We start from the raw sequence: 19,706 nt of genomic DNA on the forward strand, positions 1-19,706 counted from the left end.
CTGACTTGACCAATAAGCTAAGCATTTACTTTTAGGAAAGAGAAAGAAATGGATTTATAGTGAATGCAAGGCAATAACTAAATGATTCTAATGAATAATGACTATGCTATCTTATCAGAATCTAACCCCATTTTTTACTGTTTTATAATATAGCCAAGTTGTACACTAATCATACCAGTTACCACAATACCATCACATTCAAAATATAAGTGCCCACAAAATACTTTCAGTGCACTCAAGATAAATTAAACTGATATGGTTCCTGGCTCCTTGTGTCTTATTACCTCCTAAATACTCTTAGGCATTAAGAATAGATTTTTCCACGCATCATACGTAGAATGAAACAGTCCCTGAGCAGCACAGTAAGTACTGCACACAAGGCAATTAAAAGTGTAATAGAAGAGGACAGAGAAACTTGCTAAACATATAATCTAAAGTAGAGGAAAAAATACATAGGCTTGCACATCATTTTATTCTGTATAGTTTCACATTTTAAAAATCTATTTTAAACATCATAACAATTTAATTGATTCAAGCAGAGTCCCGTGACTTTACCTTTTCCCCTTCTTAATCTCCTAGTTGATATTCTCCTTGAATAGTAAATATTGTCTCTGGATAGCTCATCTTTTGAAAATTTTGTATCATGCTGTAATTGTTTACATATTTACTATTCACTTCTAGCCCAGGAATTTTACTATTTGAAGGGAAAACAAAACAAAATGAACCACACAGCTGTCCTTTATCTCAGAGCCCCACCATCACTTGGCTGAAATGGCTGGGATTCTACCAGGCTGATGGTAGTACTCAAGGACAAAGTCCCACCCTCTATTTTAACTACATTACATCTGCCCACCAATGCAAGAGACACAGATTTGATCCCTGATCTGGGAAGATCTAACATGCCACAGAGCAACTAAGGCCATGTGCCACAACTATTGAGCCTGTGCCCTAAAGCTGGGGAGCCACAACCCCTGAGGCCATGCGCCACTGCTACTAAAACCCAGGCACCCTAGAGCCCATGCTCTGAAACAAGAGAAATCACCACAATGGGAACCCATGCACTGAAACTAGAGAACAGCCCCTGCTCAGCACACTAGGGGGAAAGGCCACACAGCAATGAACACCCAGCACAGCCAAAATAAATCAATAAATATGTTAAAATATTTTTAAAGTAACAGTTGAAATGTGTATATACCTAACACAACTGAACTGTACACTTAAAAATTAAGCTGGTAAATTTTATGTTATGTGTATTATATGTTATGTATATTATCTAAAATATCTAAATTTTTTTAGAAAATTTTTAGAAGAAAATGAATTTTTAGAAGGAAAAAAATTTTAGAAGAAAATGAATTTATAAATAAGATATATCCCTCAATGGACATGAGTTTGAGCAGGCTTCTGGAGTTGGTGATGGACAGGGAAGCCTGGCGTGCTACAGTCCATGGGGTCGCAAAGAGTCAGACACGACTGAGCAACTGAACTGAACTGAACTGAAACTGATATCCCATTATCTTCTAGAGAAAAACTATATTAGTTGAAAGTTATTATGATGCTGGAAAAGTATAGACACAGAAAACTTTTAAAAGCTTTTTTAAAGAATTAGTTTTGAAATTTATTTTAATTTTCCAAACAAATTACTCTCAGCTTAAGCTAAACAGTTACAGATACCAGCTGAGTGATACTGTTCAAGCTGTTTAATCTCTGAGACTTGAGTTTCTCATTGTAAGTGGAAATGACAATAATACAGATTTTGTAGAGTTATTTAAGGCATTAAATGAGATAAGGCATGATTAAGTACTTGGAAAGCCCACAGTAATCACTTCATAAGTGTTTTTACTCTTATTCTTGCTATAACTCCTTTTATTACTGTTTACCAGGAAGATGATGGAAAAGAAGTTGATTGGACATATGTGTTTGAGGAGTTAACAATTACTGTCTTATCTACTGCCTTCCAAATTCAACTGAGCATGCGTGCTTTAGATCAACAGTGCTATCAATTGCTAAATCATCCCTGGTATTAATTACCCTTACATTTTAATACATGACAACGAAGTGTTTGACCTCACAGTCTCCAGATACGCAGACCTCTGTACCCGAAGGGAGGCTCAAGGCAGCACGGGCTCCTTAGTCCTCACTCCCCCTTAAAGCAGATACTGAAAGACAGGAGCCATCTCTACCCTGTGAGCTTCTCTGACAACCACTGTCAAAGGACACAGGACGTTTTCCATTCTTTAGAAAAGATTCTGTGATTTTTTTTTTTTTTTTCCAGTCCTTGAAAGGGCAACCAGCACTCTGGGATATGAAGAACAAAACTTGGCCAACTTTGAAACCGCACCGGAGAAACGGTGAGGAGTCCTACTAGGGAACATAACGTAAAACAAGTCCAGTTTCTACTCTGGCAGTGAAACGGCCACTGGGTCTTTGAAGAGCTTCGGCTAGATAAGAGGAGGAAGAGCGAGAGACCACAGGATTCAGGGAAATGTGAAGTCAACCTTCTGGGACTGTACTAAATGTTTCTCTCTGCAAAGAGAATTAGACATTTTTATCATCTTTCACTGAAGCCACAATTATGAAGAATCGGTGTTGCTTCCGGTCTGAAAGCCATACTTTCATGTTGCTGGACCACAGACTTGGGAGCCCAGCTCCCCTGCTCACTAACTGGATGATCTTGAGCAAATTCCTTAGTCTCCTGTCATCAAGGTCCTCATCTATAAAATGAGGATGATTGTAGGATGTGCCTCAAGGTTCTATGGGTGGGTGGGTGGCTTAGTCGCTTAGTCGTGTCTGACTCTTTGCGACCCCACAAACTGTAGCCCGTCAGGCTCCTCTATCCGTGGGATTCTCCAGGCAAGAATACTGGAGTGGATTGCCAGTCCCTTCTCCAGACGATCTTCCTGACCCAGGGATCGAACCCAGGTCTCCTGCATTGCAGGCAGATTCTTTACCATCTGAGCTACAGGGATAATTAAACCAGTATGTGTAAGCAGTACATAATTACTGGCTATTATTGTCATCATGTGAAATGGTAGCCATATCTTATAAATATTAGAAAATTTCTCAAAGGATTTTTTCATTAAAAGGAATAAAACATGAAAGTTTAGATAGATATTAAACAGTTCACAGTTACTAAAGAAAATAAAGATATGAAATCAGGGCCAAGTTTATCAATTCTAGGACATTCCTGTGCCTACTACCTGTTTGTGTACAAAGTGTTCCTCAGTTCCCCATGAGGCCTCTCTGGATCCTAAGAAACAATCATCACAAAGCCTCTTACCACTGGTAAAATCATAATGTATTATAGAGAATTGTCCCAAAGTCTGTTTCTTTCGTTCTATTTTAACATACATTTATTTATCCACTGTCTCTTTACTCCTAGTTGAATTTAAACTCCATAAGGACACAGGATCTCTTACCTATTTTGTATATTTCTATATTCCCAGTGTCTGGAACAATGCCTAGCATAGGAGATGCCCCATATACTTTTGTTAAATAAGATCTTGAAAGGAAGTGGATCCTTTCATCTTTATATCCCCATACCAGTTCATAAATGAATAATAATTTTTGGAAGGAGATAATGAATAATAAGTATAGCAAGTCTATGCTTAAACTTTATTTTTATGAATCATCATCATCATCTTTCAGTAACTAGGAACACATTATTTTATATTCAGAAAAGCGTAGGCATTTATATACATCTTGTATTTAGTTTTTACAGCTTTAAAAGGCAAATATTATTTCTATTTTAGAGATTATTATATAAAAAAGATTAACAGGCTTGTCCAAGTCCTAAGAGGGCATCATAGCCAGAAGGCAAATCCTGGTCCTTTCTGATGCTATGTTCACAGTGGCATACTGGTGAACATAATACCTAATTAAAGTAAAACACAGTGGGAACTGCCATAAGCGAAACTTGAGCCCTAGAAAGGGGTATGTCAAGATCAGGCGGACGATCTCCTTTCATGCCTCATTAACAAATTAGGCTTTTGGTACCAGAAGGAGGCAACTCCACTGTCCAGCTCTCACTGGGAAAGCATGGCTTCTCTGGCTCATTGCCCAGCTCCAAATGACACCCACAAACAGGGCAGCACAGGAAACCACCATGCCTTAGGAAAACAGGCTCGTAGTACCTGTTGGTGGCTCTGATTCCATCCTTCTGTCCCACTCTAGGAAGGGCTATGACTTTCTCCTACTAGCATAGCTCTCAACACTGACATCAGAATCCAGTGGGAACTTTCAAAACACACCCACACGCAGAGGTAGACTGGTGATGAAACACCTCTAGAGGCTGAGTTTTCTCTTTAGACAAACTCCGCTTTAGGAAAAAAAAAAGTTATTGTTCTGTTTTTAGTTACATGGGAGACAGAGATGCAAAGCCAGACTGACAGTAACTAACTTCCTGGAATATCTTGAGCATTTCATAGAAAAGAAATATTTACCAGGTATTGCAGTAAACCTGAGCACCTTTATGTCTATATTTTAGCTTTCCACGGTCATTTCATAAACACTAATATTTATCATTGTCATTTCTAGAATACTCACTAAAGGTAATATAACAAATGTATCATTTTCAGAATCTCCTCCTCCTCAGCAATGCCTTCTATTAATGCAGAAACAGTCCTTAAGAAACATTTATGAAAAGGAGAGCGACCCTATGAGAAAGCACCATCCAGCTGAGAAGTATTTGCTGCCTGCCCTCTATTCTCTCTCTCCCCGGTTAGACACAATGGGATTTTTTGCCAAATTCATATTCCAGAGGAGCCATGAAATTCCCTCAAAGTTCAACATCAGGCCTGACTTAAGATCTTTAAGGCCTCCTGCTAACTTCATCCCCCTGCAGCTGCCTTGCTAAGGCAAGCTTTTGATCTGTACTATCTGGATTTCAAGCTGATATACACACAGCCTCTTTGATCTCTGATTAAGTGGCTTCTGGTCTCCTGATGCCTTTAGTCTTGCTGCACTGTGGTGTTTGCGAGTCAGTCATCATCCTGAGCACACTACAAACTCCACACACCAGGAGCGGCCTCCCTTCATTCACCCACTTCGCAGGCTTGAAAAGCAATCTTTAAGCCATGAGAGAATTTCCCCAGTAGCCACAATCAATCCACTCCATGAACATACTATGAAGAATTATTTTTCAAATGAAGCAGCTTAAAATGATTTAAAGGATATGGAACTTTCCCATAGAGGGGAAGGAAGCAAATCCTCTGTGAAAAGAAATCTTCAGCCCAGTTGGCACTGGAGATTACAGTACTTTGATGTTAATAAAAATAAATGTGGATAGGGATCAGGGATGAGCAAAGATTGGGTCTTTATCAGTCCTAAGTTCCACTGAGCAAAAGTGACCTTTAAATGCAGCTGCATGGTTTGTTCAACAGTAGGCTATGGGATATATTGATATTTCCAAGAACACGGATACTACCATTAGGAGCGGACTGATTGCATTTTACTTAGTACCAATATCTCAATCCTACATGGATGAATAAGACCCAGAGTTCCTTTAAAAAAAAAAAGATAAAAACAGAAAGAAAAAGAAACAAAACAAAACAAAACCAGATCCTGGTGGCCACACTATAAGATTCCTTGTGCATTAAAGTGGAACTGTATAACAACTTACAATACATTTCCATCCTGAATATTTTAGATTCTGGAAACAGTACAGGTTTGAACCTGACTTTTTAGTGTTACTAATATAGGCACTACTACATGTTTAAATTATATCAATATCTATCAAATTCTATACCCCAGATTCTATAAACTAATCTATTGGCACGAACATAAAGATACTGGGCTTCTACAAGTTACTAAAGACTATGTAATTGATAGCAGCATTCACCCAAAATCTCACCAGCTGAGCTACAGGGAAGCCCCTCAAAAATCTCGAATCTTGTTGCAAATATTACGTCCTTAATTTCTTCCATTTTAAAAGTCCAGCTTCTGATAACAAGATTAAAAGTGGTGGGAAAAATAGATTTTGGTGCACTAATATCATAGTCTGAATATGAATAGTTTATGTCTTCTCTTAGCTACATGTGAAAGTAAGTGAAAGTGTTAGTCACTCAGTTGTGTCTGATTCTTTGCAACCCCGTGGACTGTAGTCTGCCAGGCTCCTGTGTCCCTGGAATTCTCCAGGCAAGAATACTGGAGTGGGTTGCCATTCTTTTCTCCATCTCCTAGCTATAAAGGTCAATAAATTAATTACTGACAATATACAGTTAAAACAAAGTTGATAGTTATATATTGCTATTACTTAATCTGTCTATATTGTGGAAAACCATTAGCAAACCCATGAATTATGCACCTACTTACACTTTATCTTTCAGAAAATTATTTAAACAATGAAATTACAGAAGATATCAATTTTAAGTGGTCTAAGTACATGAGTCTCACAAACATTTATGTTCAAGCAGTTTGGTAAAAATGTACCAAAATTTAAGAGATGAATGCTCTTTTGATGAGCAATTCCTCTTCTAGGAGTTTATCACAAGATTTACTTGCATATTTTTTATAAAAGAGTATGATAAGGATATTCACTACAGTCTCATTTGAAATACCCTCAACTGAGTACAGGAGCTTGGTTAAATAACTTATTACACAACAGCAATAATATAGTATGCAGGCATTTAAAAATATAAGGTAGCTCTAGGGGCTTCCCAGGTGGTATTAGCAGTAAGAACCCACCTGCCAATGCAAGAGACTCGAGAGACAAGTGTTTGATCCCTGGGTCAGGAAGATCCCCTGGAGGAGGGCATGGGAACCCATTCCAGTATTCTTGCCTAGAGAATCCCATGGACAGAGGAGAAAGGTGGACTACAGTCCATAGGATCACAAAGAGTGAGATGCAACTGAAGCAACTTAGCACATAAATACCAAAATTTAAGAACATACAATGGAAGGGGGGAAAGCAATGTATTGAAAGATTGTATGACATATTCTATTTATGCATTTTTAAAAATTAAAAAATATTAAACTATCAGAAAACTACCACTATATAATTGTACCTGTATAAAATATCTCTGGAAGGACAGACAAGAAAATCAGGAGTTTTTATCTGGGACACAAAAAGTGAGGGATTATGGTCAGAAGTATCCATCACAGGATACTTATGGATACATATCACAGGATGAATACATATCACAAGATATGGTCAGAAGTACCCATCACAGGATAGCATTACGTACCTTTGAATTTTTATACACTATGTATATATTACTTATTTTTAAAACACTTTTAATACATACCAAATATTATGTTGCACACATAAGAAAAAAAAACATACATGAAATGTATAGACTCCCTTCCAATAATTTTCAAAAAATTTTTAAGAATTCCATCTAATAGAGTAAGTCAGGTAAAAACTGCACACTAGGTTTTTCTCACATGTACTAAGGAATAATATATCCAAAACTCAGCAGTACCACAGTGTTTATATTCATATTTATACTATTTAAGTTTTATAACCCATTTCTTCTAAGAAAAAATAATCACTGTTAATTTTTATAGGGAGTTATATTTTTATGATTTTTTTTAAAATCAGCAATCTCTGGTCTTTCAAACGAGTTCTTCAAGTGTTACTAACAGTATTTATGTGTGAATTTACGTATGAATTACCTCTCAATGGCTGTGCTATCATGCTTTCTATTTTTATTTCTCTCAGTATCTGAGATAAACCCAAAGCCTTTCAAAAATATCTGCTTTGGCAAAAACTGAATTTAGTTTACATATCAGGAAGTGAGAGAACTGAGGAATGGGATGTAGGAGGGACGAGAATTATTGGTTAATAAATTTTACCTGCTAAATCACTGAAATTCAAAAATATCAAGAATGGCAATATCATGGCTAATGTTCAAAAATTGGCTAATGTCAAACATTTCCAGTGAATTATAATCATGAGAGGTTATTTAAAGTTCAACATAAATCAAAACACCAGAAAATGTCCACTTGCAATGTTTAATTTATAAGGTCAACTGAAGGTAAAATCCACACACTTCCAAATTTATCTCAAGCTTTTTGGTAGAAATAAAAAATTACAGGCTCTCAGACTACCTAATAATTGCTTCATTATTGAACATTATTCCACAACAAATTACTTGCACTAATTTAGGATTCTTAAATTTGTAATCATTTGCATTTGAAGCAATAAACACCAGCTTTTACACAGTGCATATAAGCATACTCTATTAATTTTTAATACTTACTAAACTTTCATATAACCATTGAACACGAGAATACTATCTAGCAGCTTGTCTTTAAGATACAAAACTGTTTAGCAAGCTGAAAAAAACAGGAAGATTTGCTGCAATAAATTTATTACAGGAATTCTCTATAATAAAATGAGCATGGAAATACCACTGATAAGTAAAGAAGCAGTATGTGTGGTGGTTAAAAGCACAGATTCTGGCAGTTCAAACTCTAGTTTTGCCATATAGTAGCTGTGTGAATTTCGACAACTAACTTAACCTCTCTGTCCCTTAGGTTCCTCATTTCTGAAATGAGGATAACATATAGTTCTCATAAGGAATACATTAAGCAATTAGAACAGAGACTAGCAAACAGAAAACACTCACTATATGTTAGCTATTATTGAATTTGTATTCATTATCTGGATTAATATTAGGATTAATAGCAATATGAAAGTGAAAGTCACTCAGTCGTGTCCAACTCTTTGCGACCCCATGGACTATACAGTCCATGGAATTCTCCTGGCCAGAACACTGGAGTGGGTAGCCTTTCCCTTCTCCAGGGATCTTTCCAACCTAGGGATCATACCCAGGTCTCCCGCATTGCAGGCAGATTCTTTACCAGTTGAGCCACAAGGGAAGCCCAAGAATACTGGAGTGGGTAGCCTGTCCCTTCTCCAGGGAATCTTCCCAACCCAGGAATCCAACCAGGGTCTCCTGCATTGCAGGCGGATTCTTCACCAACTGAGTTATGAGGGAAGCCCAATATCAATAACAGCATTAGTTATATTTCCAAGAATAAAGACCATACATATCAGTAACGGGGAATCAAGACAAACGTTAAGTAGGGCACAGTATGTAATCTACTTATCTTTGGCAAAAAAAAAAAAAAGAAAAAAATATATATATACTATAAAAACTTATAACCAAATTTCTGAAGAATTCTATATTGCTTAGAAACAGTACACAGTTGAGCCATAACATTTATGTCCTTGACAAACAGTGCACATCATTGTTTTCTATAACACAATCCTATAAGGCATGATGTTATGTGACAAAGGACTCCTTCAATATGGTACACACACAGGGCCAGAATTTACGTAACCATGACATGAAGCAATATCTAGACATACATGAGACTAACAAATGTCTTACTTCCATTCAAATCGCAGCCAAAAAAGCTACAATCACTTTACCCTGAATTTAATGAGGAGACTTATAACCTGAGTTACATTTACTGTCTTCTGTGTTGCTTTCTCCTCTTCCTTCGCCCCAGTCTATTTAAAATACTTTTCATGAAAATGAATTGCCATACATTCCTCTTTGACCATATGACTCAGCTGTAGAACTGTGTATCAGATTCAGCTCTTTCACTGAAGTACAGAGATCTGCTTCTTTTCTCTGCTCAGCTACACAACTTCTATCACTGGTGACTCACTGAATTCCCTGTCCAGATTGTCACCCCATCATTCCAAGGCCAATTCAAGATCCTTTGTCTGCTCACTTATCTCTTCCTAAGGTTTGGCTCAATTTAGGTAAAAAGTAAATTTCTGGGCTATAACCACAATTGGGTAATTCACATATGGGTCATCAAGCATTGGCTGCATTTCAGAACATAATTTTACACTTAAATTTAAACTTCACTAAACAAAGGTTTGGAGAAGGAAATGGAAATCCACTCCAGCACTCTTGCCTGGAAAATTCCATGGACAGAGGAGCCTGATAGGCTACAGTCCAAAACAAAGGTAAAGTGAAAGTGAAGTCGCTCAGTCGTGTCCGACTCTTTTCAACCCCATGGACTGTAGCCCACCAGGCTCCTCTGTCTGTGGGATTTTCCAGGCAAGAGTACTGGAGTGGGTTGCCACTTCCTTCTCCAGGAGATCTTCCCGACCCAGGGATTGAGCCTGGGTCTCCCGAATGGTAGGCAGACGCTTTCCCATCTGAGCCACCAGGGAAGTCCTTACAAAGGTATCTACTCATCAATTTCTCTAATCTAACTAGATTGTTAAAATTGATAGAATACAAAAATAGTGCAGTATGGTTCCCTATTATACCATAGTGTGAGGACAATATCAAGACTTTTTGTACTTGTTTTCTAAATTAGATGATTACTAAAATAACACTGACATTTCCAAAATAAATATAACATTTCCCACTTCTTCACATATTAATTTACTTAATCCAAAACAATTGTTTGAGCCAAATATTATCCTCATTTTATACATAAAGAAATTGTAAAAACACCTACAAATTAGATATTGTATCTAATTTTGTCAGACTTTTGAGGAAGTTCTTATTTTTCTAGAGAAAAACTCATTAGTGAGAAACATGGTTAACTTAAAATTCCAAACTAACTTTTCAAACTCTTCAATACTGCTAATGCAGGTCCTTTACAACCTGGAAGCTCTCCCACTCTACTAAAGTATTCTGTCTGTGGTTAAGATATTCCTATAGCACTTCTTATTTGAAATATGCTAAGCCTGGAGTTGGGGGTGAAGATCAGCATCAGCCCTATTCAGCTGCCTAATCAATTTCTACATGAAGCATCAAATTCAATAATAACCAGGAACGTGGCCTCTCATGGCTTTTGCTAAACTTTCACCTGGCCCTGCAAAAAATATTTTTGAACTTTAGAATTTATTACCTAATTATCAACAAGGGATGGTACAACTGATTAATTAACTTGCTCAAAACCAAATTTTAAATTGTGTTTACATGCCATCTAAATGTCAAAGTTCTACATACAGCTGACAAATGGTGAAACCGTACTGTGTACAACTGTAAACGTACTTAAGACTGACTTAAGAAAAACGTTCAACTTAAGACAATGCTTTTTCTTCCAAGGGTTAGCTGTAGAAATAAATATGCTGAGCACTTTAATGTGAATCACAGTAGCATTTAGAAAATGAAATTTTTATTCAATCAGTTCTCCCATAAGCACAAAAGCAAGAATATCTAACATTTCTTTTGCAGTAAAATTAGTTTATATAATCTGTGCAGAAATAAACATCTCTATGTATAATGTGACTGTGAGGAAGATGGGATGCAGGGATACCTAGAATTTTGCAAATAAAAATAAAATCCAAAAAAACCAAAACAAAGGTTGTTACAACACATACCTAAATGAATACAATGAAAGGTGTTAAGCACTGACTCATATACATATATAATACATACACATATATATACTATACTATATGCGTGTGTGTGTAAAGCTCAGAACTGATCAAAAGAATTTTTCTCTTAGCTAGGGATTAAACTGTTAAAAACTATCAAGTTTTTCTTTCCACTTCTACTGACGTTTTTGAGTTTCCTTTAATTTCTGAAGCATTTCTCTAACATGTGCAATATTCTAAATATAAAACTTGCAGATAACATTTTTAAATGGATAAGAGCAATCATTATAAGAATGCAAAAACATATAGATTCCAATAATAGTGGAAATACAGCTGAATATCTAAGACTACATCTGAAAGGGGTTTTCTAAACTAACTCACAACTATCAATATGTTAACAACAACAATAAAGACAACTGAATGTGTTCATCCAGTCCCAGGTAACTTCATCTAACCTAAATGTTGATCATTATGCAAGTATTTATCAATCACCTACCATCTATACTAGGCAACACTGAAGAGGAAAAAGTATCAGCCATTTATTTTATATACCCTAATATTAACCAACATATAAACTTCCAGAATCTTACAGTATTAATATTTCTTGATAAAGATTTCTCAAAATATGCATTATTTGGAATCAACAACTCACAATTCAATAATATTCCAAAGAGAACTTTCAATAATGAAGAGGGTTATCTGGCACAGCAATATGCCAGCAAAAATAAAACAGACATAATCTATTTCAGTAATCTTAAATCACACTGCCAAAATATGGAATTTAATGTTCTTACATAATTCTCAAAGTATTTTTCTTTCCATCTATTCCCGATTGCCTTATTTTTAAAAAAATTGATTTTTATATCACTTGGCATTTTATGTGCTTTGATAGAGTACATTTTGCTTTATTAAACCACAATGTGTTTAGGCAGCACTAATGTATTAAAATATGCATCTTAAAAGTGAAGAGATTTCTTGCCAACAGTTTTAATTCCCCATGATAATCAGATGGTCTAAAAATACTTTAACTGGTAAACTGGTATAACATATAAATGTCTTATTATGACCTTTCACATTGCTCTTCCCACCCCAAATGCATCAGTAACTTTACTGTAGTTATAATTAGGAGGCATACAAATACATAAATATTATATGTTCTATATTAAATATAAATTTCACCAAGAACAGTTCTACTTAGTTACGCTCACTGAGATTAAAAGGTAAGCAAAACTATAAAAACCTTCCTGTGAAAGGAAGGGAGAGGAGAGTGAGAATTGGCAATGACTGCTAATATGTATAGGGTTTTTTTCTGGGGTGATGAAAATATTCTTAAATTAGACTGTGGTGAAGGTTGCACAACTTGAATATACTAAAAACAGCTGAACTGTATGCTTTAAATGGGTGAATTTTATGGTATGTGAAATATATCACAATAAAGTTGGAGGGAAAAAAAAAACCTCCATATAAAAAAATTCATCAAGTTCCAGTCTCTAAAAGCATCCATGGGTATAAAACTATCGCTTCCCTTATTGTCCAGTTATTATATCATCTATCATTTTATTAACTAAGGGATTTATCAACTTTCAAGGTAACAATAAAAATTACAATACCCTTCCTTTTTTTTTTTTTTTCCCTTCCTTTGGACAGTTGCATTTTACATTAAACAACTGTTTTGCCTAAGTCAGCGGGAGCTTTAAACAATTTCCACTTCATATAACTTTAATACTAACTAATTGCTTCGAAAAATTCTATACAGGTTCTTATACCTGGTAATCCAAAATGCTGAATCCCAAGCCTTTATGGTCTTTCACTAGTTCAACAATCTTGACTTCAGAAGACCACAGTGCTAATTCCCCATCATCATCTTCTTCAGTATTGACATCGACATTGGATTCAGCCTGAAATAACAAGGAACATAAATGCTTCAAAACACTCTCCTTTCAAAACTGAAAAGAATGGACACATCAGCAATCTCTTTGCTTCTCCTCAAACTGAGGATACTTTTTGGCATGCATAGTTTTTGTTTTTAATCTTTTTAAAAGGAGCATGCACTGGGGCACATATACTTAATATAAAATCTTCATGAAAATTAAAGCACTGAAAAAAACTAGACTGTTCATATAGTTTCTTTTTTTAAGTTAAAGTATCTGTTTCATTCAAAGTATTAACACTGACCTCTTATACTAAAATGAGTTCTTTGTCATCCCATTAGAAGCATAAAAGGAAAAATATGCAATTTAAGAAAATATGAAAACATCACACATAGTCAAAGCTTATAAGACATTTCAGTAGCAACACCTGAATTTATAATTACAATGAGAGAGAGAAAGATAGCAACACAGAGAGAGGCTAAGACAGGACACAGAGATACCACTTCTTTTGGCTCCTAGAAGTTTTCAAGAAAAATTTAACTAGAAAAGTAAGTTGAAAAAAATCCAAGCCTTTGGAACTCGTGTAAGTATAAAAACAGTTAAAAATCAGAGTTGAAACAATGAACCCCTGATCCTGGAGGAAGCAGGCGTGCACAACTGTCCACAGTACACAGATCCTTGGTTACTTTCCCTGACTTCACACTCCTATACCCCGCTATTCCAAGCTCCCTCCTTTCAGGGAGAGTCACTGCCATTTACAATTCTAGGAAGCTACATGACAGAGTATCAGTGAGTTGACTACGCAGAATAAGCTGCTCCAATCTTCTGCTTTTATACTATTTATAGCATTGTATTATTTTCATGCCTCCCAGGTGGCACTTTGGTAAAGAATCTGCCTGCCAATGCAGGAGACACAGGTTCGATCCCTGGGTCAGGAGGAAACCCTGGAGGAGGGCATGGCAACCCACTCCAGTACTCTTGCCTGGAGAATCCCATGGAGAGAGAAGCCTGGCTGGGGCTACAGTCCAGGGGGTGGCAAAGAGTCGGACAAGGCTGAGCGAGTGACTGGGCACACACACATACGTTATTTTCATGTGATTTATCTTTTCCAGATAGTCTAAACTTCTAACTAAGGCTCAAGAATTATCTTCTTTTTCTTTGTGGCCTTGGCAATTAACAAAATGCCTGGCTTCTGGGCTACACTGATATGGGCTATCATAGAGTTTACCATGGTCATCCCCTCAACCCAAAATATTGCATGGCTCATAGTAGACACTCAATAAATGCTTGTTCAATACATAATGAATCGATAATCTATCGAGTGGCCTTCCCTTGACACTGCTTCTAAACAAAGCTGTAAGTCTTTGAGAAGCCTACTTCTAAAAACTTTGAATGATCTTAGTAAATAAAATGGAGAAGGGGACGACAGAGGATGAGATGGCTGGATGGCATCACCAACTCAACAGACATGAGTTTGGGTGAACTCTGGGAGTTGGTGATGGACAGGGAGGCCTGGCGTGCTGCGATTCATGGGGTCACAAAGAGTCGGACACGACTGAGCGACTGAACTGAACTGATATCATTCCTACAAATATAATTTTGAGTGACCAGTTTAAGAAAATCCATATAACAGAATCAAAGCTGGTGGTCATGACACTCCTCTATTATGGAAGAGTAAGTCACCATAGCTAATACAAAAACATTTTAAAATTAGGGCTGGACCAGATCTCAAACTGTCCCTGGAGGACATGGTAGATTGAATCTAAACAAGGGAACAATTTCTTGGTTCTTGAATTATAGAACTTGAAATAAAGGGGAATATTTTGGATCAATAAACTTCTGTTTATATCAGTCTGATGTGAAGAAATGATACATTTAAAAAGAAAACTATACTTTCCAATAAAAAGTAAAGTCACAATGGTTAATACAATATGATTGATGTTTTACTGGGGCATTTAATACCTTCACTGATTAATGAGCATTAAAATTTTGGCTGAGCTGCCTAACCAGAGAGGGTTTAAGAACCTAAGAGTGTATTGAGATAAATGAGAAAGAGACAGATGGAAAAGAGAGCCAGATTTTAAGAAACCACATGTAATTTTAAAACCCAAGTTTATATAAATTTCAAGGCACCAAAAGTAGATAAGATATTATATGCCAACCTGATATATATATCACTTTGATACAATCAATTCTGCATAACTATGGTATTTACAGAATAGAAAGCAATCAACTAATGGCCAGCAAGGTTGACATTCAGCATAATTCAAAGCTGTTGTTTACCCATTGTGGTAAAGCATGACGGATGGGAGCACAGAGTCAGCAAGCTGAGTTGGTGATTTACACACACCGTAAGACTAGATTAACCATTTTTATCAACCTTTTGAGGTAAGCTATTGCCCATATTTAATTTTAGTAAAGACTGCAAAAATCACAAAGTGTGGTACTTGAGTCCCTTTCTTGAAATACAAATACCAAGATAAACATTAAAAAAAATCATCAACAATCAATGATTTACTAAACATTTCTTATATGCTCAGTAAAGAATAAAAACACCTAGAGATACAAAATAATTTTAAGATTTGGTCTCTGCCCACAGGAGCCATAAAAACAAACTTTACATACACTAAAGTATCTGTGATTACAGGACAGTACTAACTCTTGTATTTTAGGAAATCACAAAACAAAGACAGGTGGGTGGGAGGAGTTGAGAACAGCCATCACTGATTTTCAGTGAGCACTGTCTTTATGCAAGACCTTGTACTAAGAATGCACACATTACTTCAATTCCTTCTCTCACCATTGATGAGGTACATACAATAAGCACCCTTGTTTTCAGAAGAAGGAGATCAATAGAAAGTCAAGCTATTTGCTTAAGGATTCAAAATCATTAAGAGGTAGAGGCAGCATTAGAGTCTAGGTATCTTGAAAATCAGATGGTAGGTGGGTAAAAGGGCCAGCCCTGAGCCTCTAAACTGGTGTTAATGAATCATAACCTAAAAGAGTCCAGAAAGGGGAAAGGTGACATAAAAAGATAAAGCTACAAATAACATAAGATGGCAAAGCCTGTGCTTAAAACTGTTTTCATAAATACAATGCTCTTTAAAAAGAGACTGGATTCCAGAGGCACAGAAAGTGTTATTTTATTCTCTGACCTTAAAAAGGCTTTTACAGCAATTTTTAGACTCACTTCAAAATTGGTCATAGATCTTCATGTTTTTAAAGCTCTGAAAAAGGGAAGTCCATTAGATATTCCACACTTACCAACATCTTAAACTTATTAAGATAAACTGAGTAGAACTGGGAGCTAAAAGTAACGAGTTCAGGCAATTACCAAAAAGGGGTTTTCTAAAATCAAAGAGCATGCACATTAATGTCACCAATCTTTCAAGTAAAAAAAAATGACATTAATGGAAAGTACCCATCTGAAAAGCTATACATTGTTGTCTTTGAGAGATACTGTTGTCAAGTAAGAGAGGTAGGAGGATTTTCCCACCTCCTTCATATCTCAGTACATCCTCAGGGCATCTTTGATGACAGGACCTGCTTATGAGAACCACAGTACATGTATCCATTCAGTACCTTCACTTCAGGAGGGGAGACTTCAGTGGTCCTTGGTTCATCTACAGAGGCTTCATCATCAAACAACCGTCGACAACAAACCAAGGTAAAGGGGGGTGGCACTTCTTTAAGAAAGGAGACTGCTTCTCGGCGAGATTTCCCATAGAGCTGCACGCCATTGACCTACAAAGACAAGGGATAAGTCAGAATTGAGGAGGGTCCCAAATGAAAAAATAAATAAATAAATAAACCTCTTGCTTGCATCAATCTATCAAAATGACAGCAGGATATCACTTTCTTTTCCCTATAAACAAGTGCAATCATTTTAGTAGTAACAATAAAATAATAAAAAAAAGAAATCTCTAAAACTGATAAAAATGAAGGTTAAGGTTTTACGGAGTTTGGTGAATAAAGTATAAAATGTGCTCAGAGTTCAACTATTACTGGGAATGTGATTTGCCTAATTTTTCACACCTCCCTGCTTTCTCCTTCCTATATCCCAAAGTATTCTCTCATTTACTCCCCATCTCTCCTTAAACACACTAAACACCAATTACAGCCTTAAGACTGCTTCCTTTTGCTTTTTCATTTTATAGGCATATTGATAGAGATATTAACACTGATTTTTAAGGCTATTACCAACTGTTCAACTTACAATGTGTAGGTAACAAAATCTAAGATACTCAGCTGTCAAATTTAGCATCAGCTCACAATTTTCTTTCTCATTCCATAAACTCTTAATATCATCCTAGAAAATCAACTCTATAGAAAAAAAATACACATAACCTTGCCTCAGATTTATTCTTACACACTCTGCCCTTACACAGCCATCAAGTGTAAGAAGTGTGTCAGATTTCCAAATTATTATACACAGGGTCCCACATGTTTAAAAGAACAAAACGATAATCAACTGTTCATTATTAATAATTATTGCTTATCACCAAAAGATTATTCAAATTTCATATATTTAGTGCATAGTAACAATTCTTTGCACTAAAGATGATTTAGAAACATTAGTTTATTCTAGTTAGTTTATTAGAATAAATAAACTAATAAAAATAAGTTTATTCTAATTTTTCATACATATGACTTTAGCTCCAGGAGCTCTCTCATCCATCTGCCATTCCCAAAAAGCTAAGGTATGAACACAATCCAGGCAACAAATAATCTTTTCACATATGACTCCTACCTTCCTGGGAGAGTTCAGCAGGATTATTAGTTTTAAAGGTATTTCTGGTCTGGTCTTAATTTCTGACAGGCGCAGTGCTAATGTCCAGATAACTGACAGGGCTGACTTTCCTGGGAGAACCTTTCCACAAAATCTATCATTGCTCAGAGAATATGAGCACAGTGGTTTGTTAGAAGCATCCCATCAACAGTGGTTTGAGCCCAGTCATTCATCCCTTGGAACTACTCTCGCCTATAACACACCCAGCACTTAGCATCAGACCAGACATAATCTCCCTGCCTCTTAATTATTTACAAAGAAATCACCACATAGTAAAGAGGCCCACATGTGCTTCAGGGAACTAGTCCTAAGAAGTCTCCCAGGACTTCATGACTGAGGAAGGGGTCCAGAGGGGAGCAAGTTATCGGATGAAAGATTTTTTCCTGGAAGAACTGCAAGTCAATCTTCACACAAAAACGGGGAGATCCATGTCACTGCTCACACCATATCCATGGTGCCAACCAGCACCAAGCATAGAAAGTTCTAAAATGAACCAAATAGGGAGTAATTCATACTGAAAATAAGGCAAGTAGATATAACCAAAGCAGGAATTCTACCCATGCACAAGTATTTTAGTTTGTGCTTCATACTACTTCAATAAATTAGAAAATCACTTTTCAGGTTTTTATCTTGGAGTACACTTAAATATTTATTTAGCTCATTATTTATTCATTTGAATTGTCTCCAATTATTATAGCAATGCCTGGTGGTCCTCTTCACCACTCTCTATCACTAAAGGGACTGGTCACATTTCCCATTAGCAACTCCTACCTAAGGGGATTTATGGCCACTGTAAATAGCTGCTCTGGGCTGAGACTTGGCACAGTGTTTTAACCCTGAGCATATTTGTGTTCCTGGTTTTAAGCTCTAAGCAGTACATTAAACACACACACATAGTTTAGGAGTTTATTTGGCTAACTTTAAGCGACTTTTTAATTTCTATATTTGGTTGCTCAGAAGAAGCCAATTTTTATTTTAGAGTTTACAATATTTTTCTAGACTCTTGAAACCCTCTTAAGTACTGCCAAGTCTCAGTTATTCAGAATTTGGGGTTTAGAAAACACACCCACACGTATTCATCTGCAGAGAATATAATACTGTACTAGTATTGTCCCACTACTTCATTCAATTCTATCCCATAAAGGTTGCTTGTAACTTTATATGGTAGTGATTTTGCCAGTATCTTACAGTGAGATAATCTATAAAGCATTATCTTTACATGGACAATATTTCACTAAATCCTTAGAGAGTGAAGCAGGCATTTATTGATGACGAAAATGATTCTCAAAAAAAGGCGGGGTGGGGGGGGGAGTGGATATGCTAGGACATATGGTTCAGCAGTGGCAAACTCAGAACCAAAAGCAGTTCTTTTGACTTCCAAATCTGTGCTTCTTCCTCTATTCCAAGTTCCTTCACCAGAAATCTATACTTAAGAATTCAACCAGTCTTCATTCAACCTGTAACACTACCTTGTTACAACACATTCTATTCCAAGGGCAGAAGGCCCTTGGAATTCCAATCTCAGCTAAGGCACAGGGGACTCAGCTGATGGCTGGGATCACCCACTCTTTCTTTACTCAGATCCAGCCAACATTTCTTTATCACCTACCATGTACTAGTAATGAATTATACTTACTGCAACTGAGTTGTAAGCTAAAAATGCTTTAAATAATACATTTTATGTTATGTATATTTACCACAAAAAAGTAAACTAAACTGGTTTTTACTTATATTTCCATATCTCCCAAAT

General features: G+C 36.3%; 1 protein-coding gene across 3 annotated transcripts in view; it reads right to left on the bottom strand.

Moving 5' to 3' along the window:
* PATJ (PATJ crumbs cell polarity complex component) overlaps positions 1 to 19,706 on the bottom strand; it is a 392,470-nt gene that overhangs the window by 289,985 nt on the left and 82,779 nt on the right. For all 3 annotated transcript variants that reach the window (XM_040232710.1, XM_040232709.1, XM_040232708.1), the window contains exons 16-17: positions 16,750 to 16,911; positions 13,063 to 13,194 (exon numbers count right to left, since the gene is read on the bottom strand). In XM_040232710.1, coding sequence (XP_040088644.1) covers positions 13,063 to 13,194; positions 16,750 to 16,911 — 294 coding nt within the window. The remainder of the gene's footprint in view (positions 1 to 13,062; positions 13,195 to 16,749; positions 16,912 to 19,706) is intronic.

Source organism: Oryx dammah, unplaced genomic scaffold (assembly GCF_014754425.2).
Source record: "Oryx dammah isolate SB20612 unplaced genomic scaffold, SCBI_Odam_1.1 HiC_scaffold_28, whole genome shotgun sequence".
NCBI lineage: Eukaryota > Metazoa > Chordata > Mammalia > Artiodactyla > Bovidae > Oryx > Oryx dammah.